At 36.4% G+C, this 23,098-nt stretch overlaps 2 protein-coding genes across 3 annotated transcripts in view; both read left to right on the forward strand.

Annotated features, from left to right (window-relative positions):
- Positions 1-3,528, forward strand: part of nbeal2 (neurobeachin-like 2) — a 63,831-nt gene extending 60,303 nt beyond the window's left edge. For both annotated transcript variants that reach the window (XM_026284386.1, XM_026284387.1), the window contains 2 exons: positions 559-694; positions 1,910-3,528. In XM_026284386.1, coding sequence (XP_026140171.1) covers positions 559-694; positions 1,910-2,017 — 244 coding nt within the window. In that variant the 3' untranslated portion in view covers positions 2,018-3,528. The remainder of the gene's footprint in view (positions 1-558; positions 695-1,909) is intronic.
- A 5,566-nt stretch (positions 3,529-9,094) lies between these two features.
- nradd (neurotrophin receptor associated death domain) lies at positions 9,095-23,098 on the forward strand. Its single transcript, XM_026284388.1, has 6 exons — positions 9,095-9,507; positions 15,391-15,523; positions 15,620-15,988; positions 20,449-20,683; positions 20,839-20,981; positions 21,786-23,098. The coding sequence occupies exons 1-6, from the start codon at positions 9,454-9,456 to the stop codon at positions 22,097-22,099; spliced, it is 1,248 nt and encodes a 415-aa protein (XP_026140173.1). The 5' UTR covers positions 9,095-9,453; the 3' UTR covers positions 22,100-23,098.

Here is a 23,098-nt window from a genome sequence, read left to right on the forward strand (position 1 = left end):
CAGTTCTGAGAAAAAAGTCAGAATTGCGAGAACTTGCAATTGCCAGAAATGGGCTTTCCTAAGATTTGACTTAAATTACAGTTAAGCCTTTTAAAAATAAATGCTGTTGTTGTGAATTTTATATTTCTCCAATAAATCAACCGTTTTGAACATTCATAATAAGAAGAAATGTTTCTTTAGCAGCATTTTAGAATGCTTTCTGAAGGATCATGTCACACTGAAGACTGAAGTAATGGCTGCTGAAAATTCAGTTTTGCCATTAAAGGAATAAATTAAACTTGAATGTAAAAAAGAAAAGTGTTTTTTGAAAATTACAATAATATTCAAAAAATGTTTTTGATCTGCAGCCTTGGTGAACACAAGAGACTTCAGTAGTTCTGGCGTACAGCTGCTCAGCTTAGCACGACCTGTTTGATCATTTTCTTTGATATTTTTTCCCATTGTAGTAGATGCATTCTTAATAAATCCTTTGTGTCATCACAGTAAATCTTCAGCAGCTGGGTCCGTATTTGCTTCTCATTCCCAAGCCTCTTTTTCTCTGTCTTTGCGTGTGTTTAGTTTGAATCGGGCTGTTGCGCCCTTGGCCCTGAAGGTCCCTGTGCGCTGTGTGTCTGTCACGAAAGAGAGCAGTCATATTCTGGTGGGCCTGGAGGATGGCAAACTCATCGTGGTGGGAGCAGGAAAACCAGAAGAGGTGAGCTGGAGAGGTTGCCAGCAGGTCTTTACTGCCTGAATAAATTCCATGCTGCTATACTGTTATTAGTACATCATAATGATAATAGGCACAATTTACTCCTTGAAAAAGTTTTGATTTTTAAAACCTATTACTTTTACACTATAAATGTAAGAATTAAATGTATGTACTAAACGCTGAGGAAACAGTAAAAAAATTACTTTAAAATAAATTACTTTTTAATTTATATATATATATATATATATATATATATATATATATATATATCTCCATGCAGTCAACAACTGATGAATCAAGTTCCCTTCCTGCGATTTTTGATTTTTTAATAATTTGTTACACTCAGAAGTACACAGAAGTGCTGAAAAATGCTTTTGTGAGGTTATAGTGTTATTAGTTTATTATAATATTGATAGGCACATTTATATGCTATTACGTGTTATAAAGTCAGAAATGTGAAGTTATCTCGCAATTCTGACTTTATGTCTGACGATTGTGATCTTTTATCTCACTGTTCTGACTTTGTAACAAACAACTGTGTTTCTATCACGCACTTCTGAGAAGGAAAAAAAAGTCGGAATCATGAGATAAAATGTTGCAGTTACTTTTTTAGTTTTTATTCAATGAAGGAAACGAGCTTCCATCATGAATAAGAATAGAAACAGTAAAAAAATAAATAATAAAAAACTATTATTATTCAAAATATACAATTATTTCTATTATTAAGTGTTAGTTGGATTAATGCATTGTTAAAAAGTGTTTTTAAAATGTGCATGAGGAAATTAATATTAACCAAGATTAATAAATGCAAAAAAATATTAAAAACATTATTGTCTGTTGTTAACTGTTAAGCTAAAGTGGAAGCCTGTTTCTGCCACTGAATAAAAAAATAAAAAAGGTAACTGTGAATTTTTATCTCATATGTGACACAAACGTTGTTACGTCAGAATTGTGAGACATAAATTGGACTTTATAACTTGTAATTGCGATTTTATATCTCACAGTTTTGAGAGAATATCAGAATTGTGAGGTAGAAAGTCTTTTTTTATTCAGTGGCAGAAACGGGCTTCTATAAACTACTGTATCATGTTACCAAAAAAAAGATGTCACCTTCTCTTTGTCAAAGATGTTAACTTATATGTAACTTATGCATTTAATTTTTAACTTGAGTCAGCTATTTTAAAATAATTCAATATTTAAACCTTTCTCCTAATTCAGGTGCGGTCAGGGCAGTTTTCCCGCCGACTGTGGGGCTCCACACGCAGAATCTCCCAGGTGTCCGCAGGAGAGACCGAATACAACCCCGATGAGCCTCCTGCTAAATGAGCCCCGTGTGCCTTCAGCAAACACTGTGCATCCACAAGAGACCAGAGCATCAGCGCTCCTGCACCACTCGTCTGCTTTCCTGCCCTCCTGAAACAGAGAGCTCGGGAACAAGAGTTAAGGGAACACAAGTGGTGAACATCCAAACGTGCACTTTCATACAAAAAGGGAAAAGAACATTCTTCTGGAAAATGCAATGATTTACACTGCTTTTGACAGACAAACATTCCAAAGATTTTTGATCAGGCGAATCAGGCAGTCGTGTTGACGGCTAAGACTGAACTTTTTGAAAGCAGTATGTTCTGTGCTGTGAATCACAGACTGTCTTCTCACTGGCTGGAGCTCAAGGCACTGTGGCTCAGTGTGATGGACTTCGTCTCTGTCACTGAGTGACAAACCGTCATCACCTGAGCCGTTTTATAATATAGTAGATCTTCTTCTGCTGATTTTCGCTTTTGTACACTGGTACCCCATCCGACACTTGAAAACCTTCTTATATTAAACAATGTCATCTATGACGCCGGATTTTCCGTGGGACAGGCACCGACAGAGGCATTTTAGCTCTGTGCATGTACAGTATGTGGGTGTGGGTGTTTGCATTGCTTTGCACGGTTACTTGCAGACGCTTTGTATAATGCAGCAATTAATGTGACGCCTAAATTAGAACAAGATCCTTTCGCTCTTTTTTTTTTTTTTAATGATGTGAAGCGCTTTGAGCCCTTCTAAGTCTTGAGACTTGATTCAGTACCTCTGGTGCCTTAAAATAGGTCAACAATAGAAATGTCCATAATTATGATTGATTATGACATGAAATATATTAAAGGGGTAGTTCACCTGAAAATGAAAGTTTTGTCATCATTGACTCTACCTTATGGTTCCAACCCTGCATGATGGACTTTCTCCTGAAAAAAGAAAATTATAATGTGTATATTATATTTTCTTATTTTATATTTTAGTTTTAGTTTTTTTTTTTTGTGATTAAAAAGAAAAATTAGGAACAACATGAGTGAATGATCACAATCTTAATTTTGGGGTGAACCATCCATTTACTTAATTAGGTTCTGCTCATAAAAACAGCTTTTTTTTCAATATTGGCACACATTTATCTCTTTCGCACTGTGTAAATCTTTCATATTCTGTTATATATTATACATTATGAAAGGAAGTGCCTTTCCTGTTATGGATTTGCATAGCCATCACAAAAATCCTCTTATACGTGAATACGAGCGCACTGATGTGTTTGTTCTTCCACTGTAGGGCATTTCTAGCATATAGCGCCTTCTAAAATCGGCATTAAAAGCGCTTTTAGCTTCTTTTCACATAATAGTTGCGAAACGGTTCCAGCTCATCCTCACATGCCACTTATTAACATGCTGTGCTTATAAACTCATTTACAGAAAATCTAAATCTTAACAGGAATTTTATCCATTTTGAACTTCGCAGAGTGCCTCAACTATGTTCTTCGCTGTAATTACGAAACTATTTGTAATATGTGAACCATACACCAACTAGTCTTAATTGTCCTGTGAATGTGTTCATTGGCTCGGGTCATAATTCTGTCTGTGTTACCATTGGAATTTTTTGTCTAGATGTTTTTTGTTTTTGTTTTTTGCTCTTGACGCACTGAATGCTTTGAAAGCTGTACTGTGAGAGTGGTGTCTGTTTGACACATGGGTATTGGGGGGGGGCGGAGGGACAGAGGACACATCTGGCTGGCTTCTCTGGGATGGTTGCGTTACTTCTGCTGCTCTGCGCTGGATAGCAAAGCCAGCAGAGAAACTGAAGCACCAAGCACAATGGCCAGCAGTTATACACTGTTTAAAGGGATAGTTCACCTGGAAATTATATATTTTTAGTGCTGGGCAAAGATTAATCACGATTAATAGCATCTAAAATAGTATAAAATTTGTGTGTACTGTGTATTATTTATTATGTGTATATAAAGACACGCAGTATACATTTTCAAACTACATGTATTTACATGTATTTATATTCATATAGTTTATATTATATATGAATATATTTAATATATAAACAACATATTTTTCTTAAATATATACATGAATGTGTGTGTATATATATATATATATATATATATATATATATATATATATATATATATATATATACATGGTACACGCATATATATACATGAACATTTTTATTTTGGATGCGATTAATTGTTGCTCAGCACTAACATTTTCCCCAGTATTTACTTAACCTTTGTGTTGTTTTGTTCATGTTCATGAATAATGATTTAAAATTCCACACTCGAAGCTACCGTATGAGTTCAAAAGTGAAGTATAGAGAAGTATAGATCACTTTTATAGCTTTAGTCAACACTGAATTCAATTGCATGAATAAGAGCAACCAGACCAAATCTTCGAAATCCTCTTTTTTTTGTTCCATAAAAGAAAAAAGAAAAAGTCATACTGGTTTGGGGCGACATGACGGGGAGTAAATGATGTCTGTTCTAATTTTCTTCAGTGAATTATTTCTTAAAAATAACATTTTCCTCTGTATCACGTTCCTTCATAGTTCAAACACTGTCTCTGAAATTATTACTGTAAGATATCTTAAGGGATTTAAAAAAAAAAATGTGTTACTTTTCACTGTTTCATCGCTACACACACACACACACACACACACACACACAAACCCTTGCACACACACACTCTTGTTTGAGTTTTGTCTTGAAGTTCCAACAATAGAATTTCATTTGTCTTAGGAAACTGAAACCAGAAGAGCTTAAATCCTGTTTTTATGAAATGCTTACGACTAAACCTCTCCACGATTCTCATTATGCAGTACTGATGTTTTCGAACGGGATGAATTATGTTAAGCCTCATGTCTGTTTAAACAAATAATGGCTTCAAAAGAGATGTAAACAGCCATTCTCTGTTGAACGCATTCTGCCCATTTCTGTTTCACAGCCTTCCTGTCTGAGTGAGTGATGGGATTGTGTAAATGTATATGGTTTCTTTTAATTAAATATATTAGTCCATATCGGTTGACTTGAGTTGTGACTTTTCATCAGTGTTATTTTAGGCTCATTTAGATACTATTATAGATATTTATTGTAGTCATTTTTATTATTTTATATATGTCTATTTTTAAATATGTGGGTCTTAAATTCTTAATTCACACTTCCACAAATTAAGGCCTAAATATTGTTATTATATGTACTGAAAAATATATCTTCCTGTCAGTATTTTTGTTTTCCAAAGAAAAAAAAAATCCTTAAATCAAGGTACGTCACCCAAGTTTTAAATGTAACGAAGCTTCGATTTCTGAGATGTTGAGAAAAATTTAATTAGTTTATGCTTAACACAAGAACATTAGGGAATGAAAACTGGTTTTCCCTTTCAATTAATTGTCTGAGAACTTTGAAGACATTTATGTTTAGTGACCATACTGACATATTGTGTTCAATTCAATTGATCTTTTAAATATTATTTACTGGGTCCTAAGTCTTAAAAGTACCTTCATAAATCCTGCAAAACCCTGTATATAGTTATTATTCGTTTTAATCTCAGTCATGGATATTTTAACACATCAAGTTAAATTAAATGATAAAATTTCATGTTTTATTTGAGTTTTTGATTTTACTTCTAGTTAAAAACATATTTTTATGATTTTCAGTTACCTTGCTTTTCATCCAATAATTTAAATATTATCATAATCTAAATGCCTTTTTTATTTTCACTTGCACTTTTTCATAAAAAAGTAAGCCTAAACATTTGTCATAAACTTTCATTATATTATTCCCTCTTCGTTTGGGCTCCAAGATGCTTAAAAGCAGGTTGTATATGTCTTTTCCTTTCTCAAATCAAGTCTGTTTCTCTCTCCCTCCTCCTGTCCTGACGTGTTAAAACCTATTAGAGTTGAAGAGGTCACAGTTACACCACATTTATCTGAGCAGGGAATCCTTTGATCTCCCGATGGGCCGAACATCCTGTTGGCTGACCCATAAACACCCCAAGGGGTACGTTTGAGTAGACGACCGTGGAAGGGGGGTCGGCTCTGGCATGGAGGGATGGAATGCGCCTCTTCCAGTCGCTACATGCAGCGGGGAAGAGAGGAGATGGGACGAGCGGGTTATGGTGGCAATTCGGCTCTGATCTGTTTGGCTAACAATGGGAGGAGGGCTTGACACCTAGCCCTTAGAAGAACCAGGCATCCCCCACCTTGAAAAAGAAGAGACCTGGGGAAGGATGGGGGTTAAAACGTCCTGACAATCACTTGCTGTCTGGGTAGTTCCTGAACCACAACAACCTGCAAACAACCACGAAGCCCCCAGTCTCCTCCAACCCCCTTATCCCATCTCTGCGTTGTCAGGCCATGGAATCATTTTCCATCAAAGTTTTATTATTTCTTTGTTGTGATCTTCAAATTCACACTTTGGTAACAGCTTGCCAAAGTCTTTGCATCTCTGGAGGCTTTGTCCCTGCAGTTTTCTGTTGACTAAGAAACAGAGATTGCAAAATGTAAAAACTTGTTAACAAGACATGGGTGTTGGTATGTGTTTAATTTATTTAAAAAAAAAACAGTTCACACTAAGAGCCATAATTATACAATATCTTTTAGACTTCTCTATAGTGCCCACACCAATAAACCTTCTGTTTATTAATGAACAGTAACGTTATGTTTATTATAATTAAGCACTTTGTGGTTTTGTCAGGTCGTCTGTTATTTTAAGTGCTCAGACTCTTCTGGATTCTAACTGGCTTCCAACGTTTTTTAAGTTCATTAGCTGGAAAAAAAAAAAAAAAAAAAAAAAATATATATATATATATATATATATATATATATATATATATATATATATATTAAATTGTTTGTCTGTAGCCGTGGGGTGGATACTATTTTCATAAAATTCAAATGAAAGTTAAAACTTTATAGTTATCAGCCTCAGTGTGAATCGGCATTAAGTGTGGCCCTATTTTTGGTTCGTTCAAGCCTGTTCACACCACAAACGATAACTAAGAAGGTAACTGTATGATAACGATATTATCATGCACTTAGTAATAACAGTTAATTCCTTACATTTATATATTATATTTTCTAGGTACTTTACTTTGGGTGGGTGGGGGGTGGGGGGGGGGGTTGATGCACCACCTGGATGATGCGAGGGCAGCCATATTGCACCAGGATGCCCACCACACACCGGCTTACTGGTGGAGAGGAGAGAATGAATATGGAGATGATTAAGAGGCAATGATGGTCAGGACAATGGGCAAATCTGGGTTACACCCCTACTCTTGTCTTCATTGTACAATAACATTCCATTCATTTATTATGTGTGTCTGTCAATTTAATTGCTAGAGTTGGAGAGATTCTGATAGGCTGGCATGTTTTATCATTCATCAGCTGGAAAAATTGTTCTGAAGGGATTCCAACAACATCACTGCTTTGTATCGTTACCATTGTAGTTGTGGTTAAGACTATCTCGTAGAATTCAAACCGTTATTTAAACAGTTAAAAAAAAATCATGTCAGAATTGTTTTATGACTGCTCTGTTCTACCAATTTTTTTTTATTAATTTGTTTATTTATTTATTTATTTATTTATATTTTCCCCCAGAAAGCCATTTTGTCACCTGAATAATTTGTTATACAATGTACAATCCATTAAACACACAATGCACTTCTATCCACGCAGCCTAATTTTCATTCCTGTCAAAAATTAAATATGGTACTTTTTATTAGCTTTTAGCTTACTAGACCTGACTAAGGTCTGTATGGGGAAATAGTATGACAAAGGTAAAATCTGTTTTTTATTTTTATTTTTTTTTATAAATGATTATAGATAGCTATTTAGTTATCTTTTTCATTTAGTTACCATTTGTTTGCTCCTAGTTCTATTAAATACAATATATAATTGAAATACACAAAAAAAAACTAAAAGTTGTAAGTTGTACAGCTTACTACAGTTAATAAAAAAAAGTTACAAGTGAAACAAAACACTTGTGTAGTGTAAAAAAAAAAAAAAAAAAAAACACTTGCGTAGGCATAGCCTAAATCTACTTAAATTGTATGTTAGATAATTTTATCATGTTTATAAAACATATAAAATAACCTAGATCAAACAAAAACAAAACTGGATTTGTTCCACAAAGATTTAAAGTCATAGCTTTATTCTAGTTATTTTAGTGGAAACTGGTTTCCATGTAAATCTGCAAAAAGTTATATCTGAGGTTTACCTACTGGACTGTATAATTCTTAAAATCAACATAAAGATTTGAACAAACGTAGAAAGATAAGTCATAACTCTGTAAACTGGCTGGGCATCTTCAGTAAAGAAGCGCTCTTTACTAAGGCGCGCTATTTACTTTAGCAGCTCTCTACTCAGATTCAGTCATTAAGGGTTTTTGACACCATGAACGAAAGGAAAGAGCGAATCGAATCGGCGCCGAATTAATTGAACACTATCTCTTCTTGACTTAATCCCGTTTCTTCGCGGTCATTCTTTGAAGCGCTATGATCATTGTATGCGAGGGAAGTCTCCATTTGTTTCTCTCTGAAGTCTGGAGACGCCATGCTGAGTTTTACGACGTTACTCAAAACCCCCTCAGATCTGAAAACTTAAGCCACCAACTTGTGTCTCTTTCTCTCCTTTTTTTTTTTATTATCTCAAAACCCCAACTGAAACTTTGACCGGGCAAAATGGGCTTTTAATCTGTTCTATTAAATATAACCACAGTAGGCCCATCCGTCCAAAATGTCAGTGTTACTGCAGTTATTGTAATAACCTACATATTCTAGCAGAACATAGCAAAAAGAAAACAAGATGACTTTTTTATGTCAATACCATATTTTTAAATACTTGTGTATGCTGATATGGTCATGTAATAAATGAGCACTAGAACTATTTTCCCACAAGAATGGAAGCTCTATCTATCAGCTTTTCTGCCTCGCGCTCCAGTCTGTCCAATCACAGAGCTCCTACGAGGCGCTACGCTCCAGTCTGTCCAATCACAGAGCTCCTGCGAAGCGCTACTGTCCAGTCTGTCCAATCACAGAGCTCCTGTGAGGCGCTGCATTTATCTGGGGCTGCTTTATGTCCACCCTCTTCAGCAAAAGCTATTTAGTCAACAGCTGACCGTGACCAAAGCAGCAGTTGAGTGAAGGATCAGCACTAACTAGCAGATTTCATTGTTGACAGACAAAGAGATGATGAATTGATGTTTTGAATCTTCATAGGAGGATTATCCGTAGTTTATTTACTGTTACAGCATACAGTTTGACACTGGAAATCTCGGAGAAAAATCTTGTGTGTGAAGAAGACTGTTTAAATCTGTGGAAGAGAGTACCAAACACTTTGAACGTGGACTGTAGATGTCTTATGTTTATGCTTTGTGGTTATGAACATTAGTGGGTTTTGAGCACAAGAGACTCGTTGTTTTATACCATCCCAAACACGGAGGAAAACTGCTTAAGATGAAGGGAGCAATGGCAGCACTTCAACTCGGTTTGTGGATCTTGGCAGTAAAGGTGAGTTAGACTATTCTTTATTCTATTTTACAGTATTTTATATATGACATTTAAACTCGTAAAAGTTTGTTTAATTATTCTTATTTTTATTTGAGTTCGTGTGGCTGTAAACAGCTTTCACTGTTCATATTTTCCACCTTTACTTAGTCTTTCCAGTTGCTTTTTAATTAGCCTACAGGAGGGCGTTGTAACACTGTGTTTTACGTCTGTAAAGTGTATTTCTTTCGCTATGTATTTCACATTTTGGTATAGTTTTTCCATGTCTGCTTCAAACTGAAATACTTTAGAAATCCACAACTTACGAATTTAATGTCAATTAATGTTTAGTTCAGAAAAGTGTGCTGTTGTTACCACCTATACTATTTGTAAAACTAATAGTTTATTGTGGTAATTAAGTTTACTGGTTCATAATAATTAAACTACACCCACTCTTATTTCATTTAAAAAAAATTTATTGAAACGTAGGACATCTTAATTCAAAACAAATGAAAAATGCAAATAAATTCTCACACCAAAAAAAAAAAAAAAAGCTAATGTCTCTAAAACCAACAGACCGAGATTTATTTTGGCAAGTGTGGAATTTAGAAATGCATTAAAAAGTGTTACAAGTGTTACAAGTGTTACAATTAATGTTAAAGTATCACGTTAATCCGGAGAATCTGATTCAGATGACACCTCTTTCATTTAGCATTCTTTAACATATAATTTTTTAATATATAAATCTGACACTGATGTTTATTTTTCCTTACCTCAAAATAGCTTGTTTCAAACTTTGTTACAACATTCTGCATTCTCCGCTAGAATGTGTTTAGAAGTAGCATATAAGTCTGGAAGGAATGTGTTGTATTATGCAGAGTGTTATTTTTTGATACTTGTGTGTATATTATGTTCCTTTTATAATTAGGTTTTACACAGCTTATTGCCTGGCACAAAAGTAAAGTGGTCAAGGACAGGAAAGTAACAACCTTTGTCTCTTAGGACGTGCATAGCACAACTTCTGTGTTTTTTTGTTTTTTTTTAAATCACATTGATTCAGTGTAATATCCTGATTTTGTTCACAGTGAGTTTAAAATGCTCTATATTTACTATCCAAAATGGAAAGATATCTCATCATATTTTCCAAATGACAAATTATGCTCCAAGAAACACGCCCTGCAGATGTCATCGCAGAAACAAATGGCCTTGTCATTTATTCTTGTTAAACCGAACACCCCAAAAAAAAAAAGAGGCTGCTTTGTCACTCCAAATTAAAACTGTAAATCGCAAAGCCACTGGTTTGTCTGTTCTGCCAATTGTTACACAAAACGCAAACGACGAACATTTTTCCTTGATGATTCTGCACTCTTTTCAGGTCAGTGGTAGTTAATGCATTAAACGGTACTGGCCTGATCCAGATCCATGTCTCCTGGTGTGTTCAAACAGTCTGTGGGGGAGACCAACCCCCCCACGTCTGTTGGTTGATAGGCAACCACAGCTTAAGAACTGCTGGGGCCCGGGATATCCGGAGCATTGTAATTATCATCATTTTCTCTTGGTCTGTGGAGAGGGAGGGGGTAGAATTTGCAGCTCAGTAATTTGACTTTCCATTTAGCCACATCACTTTACTTCTTTCGGTGGGGGCCGAATCGCGGTTTCCTCTTGAACTCACAACCTCTGTTTTTTTTCTTCCTTCTCTCTTGTTCCCGGCTTATTTTGATAGAGAAGCCCACTGTCTCTGGCGGCAGACTGACACTTTTGTAAATAGTCTTGAAGTTCTACAGGCCCGAGGCCATGTTTAGCCTGCCGTTTAAAGTGTTCTGACTCCTTTGTGAAACGTATCTTCTGCTACTGTTAGCTGCAGTGAGATAAGATAGCGGTCAGCCTCTAGTTCAGTCCCAGTTGGATGTCTATGGTTGTATGTTTAGATGGTGGGGGGCGAGGGGTCAATCACTGTTGCCTCCCGGGGCTCTTGGATCCTTTCATGTTCTTATCATTCTCTTTCCAAACTCACTCATGTGCAGCACTCATGCTCATATATTATACTGTACAGCAGTGGACTTATGGCAAGACAACCCAGGTGGAAAAAAACAAAACAAATAGATTTCACCCAGATGATTGATAACCTTATTTATAGCAAATGTAGTTTGAAGTTTACGTATGGCACTGTATAATTAAATATGGACTGATATTCATACATTTTTCAGAACAAAAACCAGAAGATTGCATAAAGCCAGGTTCAAAATTCTTGTTTCGCTTAGTTGACATGTTAGAGTTTTTACAGTTGGGATTTTGGATATATTATTAGAAAAATTATATATATATATATATATATATATATATATATATATATATATATATATATATATATATATATATTATATTGCCTTTAAAATATGTTTTTTAATTGAAAACTATAGATGCAATAAGTGCTTCTCTGAATGAAGACATGTTATTAAAGCAAAATATGCTGAAATGAATGAAAAACTTTTTTTCCCTTGTTTGTCAGGGATGGTTCCGGACACTTTTGACTTGAATAAAAACATCCCAAACATCATCTTTTGTGTTCTACAAAAGAAAGTTATACGTAAGGATGTACTTTGTCATTTTTTGACGAACTGTCTTTACAAAAGATTGCATCATTCAGCAAGTGTGTGTGTGTGGGGGGGTGTTTGACCTCAATTTCGGGAACCAGTCAACAGTAACTGTGGCATCCAGACTGACATTGTCCCTCAGAGGAGGGAACGAAATGTTTGGGTAGATCAAAGATGTTTTGTGTGAAGTGGTGTCATTCAGATGCATTGTGTGAAATCAGCACTTAGGCTGGAAGTGTCTGTAGTGTTTATGCCCCCCGCCCCCCCGCCCTCCCCTCCTCTGAGCTCTACATTCCTGCCTCTGCCCAAATGTTTATAGGTGATATATCATTTGTTTGCACTTTGTACATTCCATTTAGCTAGACTTCAGTACAAATTATATAGTGATATATTGTTATTGAGGATGTTAAGATCCCCCTCAGCTTTCTATGTTTGGTGAGTATTTGGTGAGTACTACCATATTAGGAAACTGACAAAGAAAATTCCAAAGATACTGCTCAGAAATTGCTCTCTGTCTGTCTGTGCCTTTAATTATGCCACAGTCGACCGCTTCCACTTCTCCCAGTCGTGCGCATGTGGGGTAAAGCATCGCTGTTTTATCATACTAGATACATTTGAAAGTTCTGTTATGATGCTACTCTGTGGTTGTCACCTGTCTAATAAGACGCATGACATATTAAAGCTTCTTTGGTGTTTCCATATTTTCTACAAAACAAAACAGGAAATCGAGGGGTTATGACATCATTGGCAGGCGACACAATGACGCTATGGGCACGGCCCGTGTCACTAGTTAAATTTGCTTATTTCTCTGGAATTAAACATTCTGCAAAACATTTGGGATAATGCAAGTACACACGGCAGCAAAATATATAACACTGTTCTAGTGGTTATTCGATATTTGAATAAAACAAGTATTAAATCAGATAATTAAAGCAACAGTTTTTAAATAATGCAAGAATATATAAAAGTATGGTATTTGGGGTAAAAAGTGCCCCTGTCGCTGGGACTAAAGGCACACAGTAATTAACATGAAAAGTAATAGAAAGCTGACTTTTCCATTTGTTGAAGGCATGGTTAGATTCAGTTGGTAAATATCATATGTTATGTTGAGTGTCCATATTTGAGATAATCGCCATGTTTAGAATTAAACAATCATATTTAAAACATGATATTTATGATTATAATATAATAAAATATCACTTGTAGTTACTACTGTAAATGTATATTCAATTATTGTTGGATCTCCTTCAAAACTTTCAGAATCTTTACTTATTAAAATGATTTTGTGTCTGTATTTTAAAATATATTTTTATATTAACATGTTTTAATGACATTATATTTATTGAACAAACATGTCTTCTATTTTTTCAAAATAAGCAGTACAAACTTTGCTAAAGTGAATGTTTTTCACAAATAATAACTTTAACATTAATAATAACATTATTAAAAACATTATTTTAGTTGAAGTATTTGTATCAGTGCAGTGTGTCTTTTACACTGTGTAAAAGGCTCTTCTTGCCACCACATACATTTATTAGATTTTTAAACAAAATAAACTTGATTTATTTTCACACAAAATCTGTCACTCCATTAATATTCAATACAACATATATATTTTTTCTGCAATTATACATTTTAGGCACAGTGAATAGCACATTTTATCTTAAGGTGAGCCTTTAGCCCTGTTGTACCCTATAATTAAATGAATATTTGATGGTAAATTACATACAATTATTTGTCAAATATCAAAAATTCTTAAGATACATACAATTTAAATATGTTTTTATTTTTTTGTGCTGGACAACAATCGCATCAAAATTAAACGTTTTTGTGTACGTGTGTGTGTACTGTGTATATTTATTATGTATGAATACAAACTCATGCATGTACGGTATATATTTAAGAACAAATCTGTTGTTAAAATAAATATATTTATATATATAATATAAATTATATGAATATAAACATGGATATATATATATGTATGTGTGTGTGTGTGTGTGTGTTATATATTATATATTTAAAAAAAACTTTGTAACATTCTGAATGTCTTTACTGTCACTTTTGGTTAATTTAATACATCCTTGCTGAATAAAAATTTCTTTCTTTCAAAATAAGTCTTACTGAAAACTGACTTTTGATTTGTAATATGTATAATTTATTAACTTATTTATTACTTTAACTACCACGTATTTCCATAATTCATGTTTGTGATCGATCAGTTTTGGATTTTTACATGGCAGATTCTTAAATGTTTAAATTTGGTCTCTTTCAATCTCGATTATTTAGTTACTCAACTCTTTATAAACCGTGGAAAGGTGTATCAAAGCAAACTGTAGTGGCTTAAACGCAGAAAGAAGCTGCTCTTTTTACCTCCAAAGTGAAGGTTGTTGCCCTGTGGCCAGCTGTGTACAAATGTGAATGAGTGTTTCTATGAGATTATGAGTGTGTGTGCTCGTTCAACAGGTTTACACACGCTCTCGTCCCAACAGAGATCAGAGAGAGACATCAGAGAGGCTGTGTGGGTTTTGCTTTCCCTCTTTGGAGGAGCTTTACATGTTCGGCATCTGTTGGCTCTTGTCAGAGCCCCAGGGGGCAGTTGTGAAGGGGAGGGGGTGTGTGGGGGTAATTTTCCTAAACATATGCATGCTTCAGAACTGACCATCTCTATCACACCTGCAGAGCTGAGGGGGACATCAAAGTCTTCTGTTGCCCAAACACACACACACACACACCTTTCCCTGAGGTCCCGAGCTGCACCGGTGTCCCCACTGCTAATGCGTCTGTTTGAAGTGGGTGCGAATACACATAATGTTACATTTCTATGAGCAAGAAAATCTCTCTTTTTTTTTTTTTTTTATGGTTTTGTTATAATTATTATTTACACCCAGATTGGAGTGTTAAAGTCACAAGGACTTTTGAAACCCACTTCAGGCTCTCACAGGAAACCCTGTGCAATTAAAATGCCTAAACCCCACTTAATGTGAACTCACGGGGAAATGTGTGTGTGAGTGTGTTAAAGAGAACAACGTGCCTCACATATGTCAGTGCTTGGACTGCATGATATGGCAAGTTCTCCTACAAATTAAAGCTTGTGGATTTACGAAGTTGCTTGAATGTGCATCAGACTTATAAAGTTTAGAACTTTATCATTTTTTCCCTATAACGCCGCCCTCCATAATGAAATCTGATAATTGTTTTTTTTTATATATATACAAAATTCTTCATTCTTTGTGATTCTAAGATCATATTTATGCTACAAATTGCGTGCAGTTATTAAGACCAATTAGAATTTGGCTTGTGTGTTTTGCAGGTGGCGTTTGGCAAGGTCTGTATCAGCGAGCAGTTTACAAAAACAGGCGCATGTTGCAGCATGTGTGCTGCGGGCACTGGTTTGGTGAGCAGCTGTGGTCAGGAAGACACCAAGTGTCAGGCGTGCCAAGATGGTGAGTGTTTTCGAAGCATACGCTTTCATGTGAATATTGTTGTTTGCCATGTTCATTTATGTTATACTGATTATAATGACTTTAAATCTCTTCTAGGTGTGTCGTTCTCAGACTCAGAGACTCTTTCAGCTTGTCGTCCTTGCGCGCGCTGCCCCGCCGGCGTTCGTGAACTGGCACGCTGCACGCCCACTCAGGACACCCAGTGTGAGTGCGGTGAGCATTCCTTCCTGTGGCGGGATGTTAACAGCACAAGTGGGGTGTGCGTGCCCTGCTCCATGTGTGTGCATGGAAGCGGAGTGGTTCGGGCCTGTGGGCCGCTGGGAAATACTATCTGTGAGCGGTGTAAACCAGGGACTTACTCAAAGGAGCGGAGTGACAGGAAACCCTGCGTGCCCTGCTCACGCTGTACTGATGACGAGGTGGAGATCAGACCCTGCCAGCTGGACTCTGACACCATCTGTATGGGTGAGTGAGTGCGGTGCTCATTAGATTCTAGTGTGCGTTTATGTCAGTTCTCTTGGGAGCAGAGCACGATTAATCAAGATAAAACCCAATTTGCAATAAGCCTGCGATTTCATTGAATAAATGTGTTTGCTGCACGTTTCCTAAATGCTTTATTAATCATTTTACCGTGAAATATTACAATAGTAATATTTATTTTGTTTAACAGTTGTATAAAAAAAAATGTCTTTCGTATTTTTAATCTGTTAATGATTTAAGTGAAATATATTTACACGTTTTTGTGCCCTGGTTACGCTGCTGCGCTTCACTGAAGGCAAACACAATGGCAAACACTTCAGCGGTTCACTGACGAAATGTCCCCAGATTTTGTCATGCAATTAATCGCTCGTTTTTGAAATTGAAAGTGATAATTTCTCTGGTGCACAATGTTACAAGAAAGAAGACTGTAAGTAATGTTGCGCTCGCAACATTGACAATAATCTGCAGTTAAAGACACCAAAATGCTCAGAGAGCGCAAAGTATTCAGTTTCTTCTTGTTTGTGGTTGTCAGTTAATAAAAAGAACAAGTTAATTGCAAAAGTTGGTAAATGTATAGAATTAATAATTCTCAAAATTTAGCATATGTAGTTATTCTTTATATTTGTTTTTCTCCTAGAATTTTTTAACTGTTCATATACTTTTTTTGTTTGTTTTTTTAGACAGTTAGTGATTCTTATGTAGGACAGTGTTTGAACTTAAACATGTTGGCCGTTAGCCTGCCGTACATGAAATGCATCAATGCAATGATAATTCACCACATTCATGACTGATAAATCAGTTATGTAAATGGGAGAGACAGACTCAGTAGTAAACTTGCAGCAGGTGCACAATAACTTTTCGTACATGACATCACTGCTGGTGGGAGGGGCCCCATCTCGATCTTGTTTTATTTTAAAACATTTGTTCAAAGTGTAAATTGGAATTGTCATTTTCATTAGTTAAATATAAGCGTGTGAAAAATGGTATATAAATGTTTTAAAACCCATTTGTAAACAACATGATTAAAAAGCATGAATTTATTTCTAAGAACGTGGCTACGGCTTGTTGAACTAGAATGTAAAATTAATTTCCTTTTCCGTATCATGGACCCTTTCGCTTGTCATTGATTTGACACACCTGTTCGTAAACATGGTTGTCAATTACAAACACTGACTGTGTGTGAACGTAACCAGAGATGCATGTGTGTCTTGGATGAAGATTGTGCCAAGCTATATATAATAACATTTATGCATGTGTGTGTGTGAGAGAGTGTGTGTATGGTTAGATTTGTAACATGTGGCAGACACCTGTGTTCAGTCAGAGAGAAGCTTTTGAGAAAAACTCTCACTTTGACTTCAAATGTTCTTCTCATTCTTCAGCGAGCTTTGCCCAATCAGATTAAGAAGATAAACACTTTACATTGAATTTATTTTTTTTTATTTGATCAGGGACAATGCACAGAAAAAACATTAGTCTAAAAAAGAAAAGATGTCATGTGCCAGGTTATAGCAAAAAATGCTAATTTCCACCCGCAGTCCCTGGACAGGTAGATGTTATAGGCCCTACGTACAAAAGTTCATAAAACATATACAGAACAATACATAAAATCATTACTTTACTCATATCATAAAAATACACTCCACTTCAGGAATCTATCACTCACTCACTCACTCACTCACTCACTCACTCACTCAGAATTTACATCGTTCATATCACAGTCAATTCAGTGCGTACAGGTTTGCTTTAATAATAACCACTGTTTGGACAGGCGTGTAAATGTACTATACTTTGTGCATGAGATAATTTCATTTGGAAGAATATTCCAAAGGTTCGCTGCTTTATAAAAGAATGATTGTTGACCATATGTGGTTCTACGTTTTGGAACACTGCACTCTCCTCTGACTGTCGACCGTGTGGCTCTAGAAATTCTCTCCGAATTTAATGTGACAAATTTTCTCAAGGGCGGAGCAGCGATGTTGTGGATAATTTTAAATAAAGCAGAAATTTGATTATATTTAATGAGGTTTTCAAAACTCAAAATGTTATATTTACTTTGTACTTTACAGTGATGGTACTGGCGAGGCTTTTTATCATGGATTTTTATGGCCCTTTTATATAATGATTCAAGTAATTTTAACGATGTTTTACATGCCTGAGACCAACTAGACATGCAATACAGAAGATGTGGGACAATCATGGTGTTGAGGTATATATTTGAGGCTTCCGTAGTTAATGAATTTCTAATATGTTTATAGTTCATCAAATTAAATTTCAATTTATTACTAAGATTTTTTATGTGACTTTTAAAACCAAGGTTCGAATCGAGTATTAGACCTAAATATTTTGTTTCATTTACATTTTTAATTGTTTGTCCATTTACTTGAATTTCTTGAGTTACTTGTAATTTACGTTTATTTGAAAAAAACATTGAGACCGTTTTATCAACGTTTAAGGTCAGACAAGACGTATGTAACCATTGTGCAACTTTTTGCATCTCTTTTGATAATTTGTCAGCAACCTCCAGCTCATTTTCCCCAGAAGTGAAGATAACCGTATCATCAGCGTACATGATTATATCAACGTCCGAACACACTGTAGGGAGGTCATTTATATAGATGCTAAAAAGCAAGGGTCCCAAAATAGACCCTTGCGGCACTCCCATCGAAGTGGCTCTGAACACAGATTGGATGTTATTCACTTGCACACACTGATGTCGATCGCTCAAATAAGATCTTATCCAATTTTGGGTGTGCTCAGAGAGACTGTATTGATTTAATTTACTGTAAAGTATCTGGTGATACATAGATTTTGTCTGATCTCTAAACAATTAAATGTTTCATTTTAAAAACAGTTTTAGTGTAAACATACATTTAAAATGCACCACATCTTCAATTGATTGCCCTGAGATGTGTTCAATGGGTTTGGAGGTGAACCAGCTGGCCAGTGGGTGGCATCCCCCGTTGCCCTCTGTTCTTTGTAGGGTGGCGTCACCCGTTAGAGCACTCGACCTGCCGAGGTCAGGGCAGCCACACAGAGGGTTTGATCCACACAGGCAGCCTGTGGGGTGTGTGAGAGAGTGAGGGGACAAAAGAATGCACGCATCTGTGTGATCGTGTGTGTGTGGGGTGGCCTGCATGATCTATTTCAGGATGATGGGTGGCTGGGGGGGGGGGGGGGGTGAATCCTCTTGACCATTCCACACTGTTCAAAATTTCGATCTGGCATTTATCCTGTCAGCTGTGCTCCGTCCACTGATGATGTGTTAATCAGACTCACAGCAGATGTGTGTCAAATGTGGATTTCAAGTGAAGGCTAAAAAGAGCATTTCCTTTTTTGAGTCTTGGTGATTAAGTGCTTCAGGGTGTACTTCAGTGTGTTTCATATGTCTAGACAGAACTAATGTGAGTCTAATGACTTTTAATTTATAAAGATACTAGTATTCATTTTTCAGATTCATATTATATATTACGACTGTCAGTCGATTAAAATGACAAGTAATTACAGGGTGCTGTGATTAATCGTAACTAAATTTGGCTGTGAAAATACCTTCAAAAGATCATTTTAAGCTATTATTGTGTCAAATGTGCAAGCTACAACTGCCTAACATAAACTATGGAACATAAAATAATATAATATGTGAAACATCACAAGTTTTTGTTCATTCAATGAAAGTCACTGGAAAGCAAAACGGCTTTTTTTTACCGACAGTCTTCAAAATACCTTCTCTATGTTGTGTAAAAGAAAAAAGTATTTAAAGTTTGAAACAACATTATGGGGAGTTAGTGATGACAATTTATTTATTAAATTCTTTTTTTTCTTTTTTGTGGACTATCCCTTTAATGATTTTTGCAATGGATTGCGATACTATAAACAAGTCGATATATTGGGATATTTCCTATATTAGGAATAGGATAATTTTAGGAAAACTGTCATTAAGAACACTTCAACATAAGCACAAAAGGTATTTAACCAGAACACTGGGATCTGTATTTGCATTAATTAGTCCCTGTAACATTAACTGCATTGAACCACTTTTTGGGCAGTACGAGTAAAGGAGGGAAAGTAAAGTGCTTGCAGGATTCTTTAGTTCAATTAAATGTAGAAAATGTAAGCTGTTATAAACCGAGCATATATATATAGGTTAAGTTGGAGCACGTGTCTGAAAAGTCTTCTGTTTGATGTGCTCATAAAGATGTTCTGCATCTAAATAAACACAATTCTTGACAACAAAAAAAACAAAAAGGAGTCAGAAGCAGCAGTTGTGAGGGGGATGGCCAACCCTAGCTTCGCCCCCGAGTTAACGGTGTTACATTTTTTTTAAAGCCGTTAAACTGGAAAAATTAAATCACCTGTGTTAACACGTTAATTTTGACAGCACTTATATACATATATAATGTTTATAAAGGCAGTTCAAGAATACTAAATGTGTGTGTGTTTTTTTCCAGTAAAAGACCTTAACATCCTGTCCCGTCCATCTGGTTCTGATGGTCCGCTTGAATACCCCCGAAAGCCGATTCTGAATGAGGAAATGGAGAACAGGAGCAGCCCAGCACCAGGGTCTGAATCCCCTCGACTCACTCCACAGGACCAAGCAGGAAACAACAACAACAACATCTTGGTCTATGTGTCTGTCCTGGCTGCGGTGGTGCTCGGCCTCCTGTTCTACGTCGCCTACAAATGGTGAGGTCATGCAGCCGTTGAAAGGAGAAAAATACACTTTGCGAAATTCATTCTACTTGTATATGTAAGATTTAGAATACCATAACGTGTCTGTGAAGTCAGATATTAATCTTGTTTTTACTTGATGATAAACGTGTGATTTGGTGTGTGTGCAGCTGGAAGTCATGCCAGCAGAAGCAGGCTCTGGTAAAGGCCAGGGCTGACGAGATGAATACTGTCAGGGAAGGAGAGAAATTACACAGCGACAGTGGCGTGTTTCTGGACTCTCACAGCCTTCAGGAAAGCCAGCCTTGCAAAGGTATGAGCGCTTGAGCGGAGATGGGGTTGGCAATCCATACAGATTTCCTGATCATAATTTCTACTACTTATTCGTCATTTTTAACAGTTCATTTAAAGAACTAGCTCATAAGGGGCATGTGTACGGTTTCATTCATCTTTTGGAACTGTTCATTGAAAGAACTGGTTTATAAGAGTCATTTGTTCTATTCATTTTCTTTTTAAACCGCTCATTGGAAGAACTAATTCATAAGCATAATCTGTACTATTTATTCATCTTATTTAGCTGTTCATTACAAAAACAGCTCCATAAGAGTGATTTGTTCTAATTATTTGTCTTTTGAAACTATTAAAAGAACAGGCTCATAAGAGTAATTTGTATTATTCATTCACCTTCTTAAACTGTTCGTTAAAAGAATGGGCTCATAAATGTAAATTTAATTTAATTTATGCATTTAGCAGACGCTTTTATCCAAAGCGACTTACAGTGCATTCAGGCTTTCAATTTTTACCTATCATGTGCTCCCAGGGAATCGAACCCACAACCTTGCGCTTGATAACACAATGCTCTACCAATTTAGCTACTGGAACACTATGAGTAATTTGTATTGTTTATTGAAAAATAAGTTGTTCAGAAGTCATTCAATTCAGGACGGGCTGCACTGGTTGAACTGAATGAATTGGTTCATAAGAGTCATTGGTTTATGAATTGGACTACGCTGGTTGTGTTGGAAATATTATCACTTGTAGTGTACTGTAGGCTGCTTACTAATAGTGTAAATGGTTGATTAGTAATTATTTGTTCCCTTTCTCACGCTTTCCACAGGCAGTAAACGAGACAGCAAACAGGACACGCGACTTTACGTGAACCTGCCTCCTCACAGGCAGGAGGAGGTGGAGGGGCTTCTCGCCGAGGGGGACGGTCGGAGCTGGAGACAGCTGGCGGCCACACTCGGTTACGAACAGGACCGCGTGGACGTCTTCGGACGGGGACAAGACCCCATCCACACTCTCTTAACAGATTGGGCTCAACAGGAAGGCTCCACGTTGGGCCTGCTCTGCTCCGCTCTCGCACGCATCGAACGGCCAGACATCATCAGCGCCCTCACCGCCCCGTCTCAAGGAGTGTCAGTGGTCTAAATACTTGAATATGTTCCTCACGCCTTCATGAAAGTGAAAGAGACAATCACACAGGAATCATAGAGGAATTGCGTCATCGGACTCCTTTTTCGAATGCCTTGCTTGCACTAAGACTTTGAAGAGCAGGATTGGAAATAATAAGGTTTTTATTCAACATAACGTTTCCCATATGAATTTCGTTTGAACAGCTTGAGAGGTTCCAGCACCTCAGAACATTTTCTGCTCAAGACAGATGTTTCCTCCAGTGTTCATGGGATGTTTATGCTTTATACGCTCGTCTTTGTAGTGTTTTCTCCGAGACACATTCATGCTCAGTTTTTTGGCTGGTTGTGGTTTCATCGAAGAAACGGACAAGTCGTTCAATTTCTGCGGCCTTGTGAACGACAGTTTTCCATTTGGGCGGAACGTATCGTAGCGCCAAAGAAAGCATCACGCATGCAGTTCAGTCGGGTTTTTTTATATTTATATTCCAGCGCTTCTGCCGTTTGAATAATACTCAACGCCGAAGCTGGACGGAGTGTTCAGCGTTTATCTCGTGGCTTGTCAAGGCCAACGTAACACTGTAAGGTGTTTTATGGTTTCCAGAGAGGAAAACCACTAAGTGGGCTGCACGAGGGAGTTGTATATTTGGAAATATACAGATGCACAGTCAAGTTGCCTGAGAAAATGATTCTCCGTGTTTCATTTACACTAGTGCTTGGTTTGCACTTTAACCAACAATGCAACCTAAAAGCAATGTTATGTTTTTTGTGAGTTATGTGAGAGGAAAACTCTCTGGTGCCTTTACTTTGAACGCTCAGGTTTGTGCTTTGCTGGTTTACTCTACCCATGTATGTATTTTAAGGTCATTCTGTATGTTAGTGCCGAGTTCTGGGTGAGACTTTTCATATAAACATTCATGTTATGTATCTTTCGCGTATGTTTGTCCTTTTTAATAAAGAAATATTGTAAGAAATATTTGTATGAAAAAAATAAAAAATAATACATTGTGTGAGCAAA

This window comes from Carassius auratus, chromosome 16 (assembly GCF_003368295.1).
Source record: "Carassius auratus strain Wakin chromosome 16, ASM336829v1, whole genome shotgun sequence".
Lineage (NCBI taxonomy): Eukaryota > Metazoa > Chordata > Actinopteri > Cypriniformes > Cyprinidae > Carassius > Carassius auratus.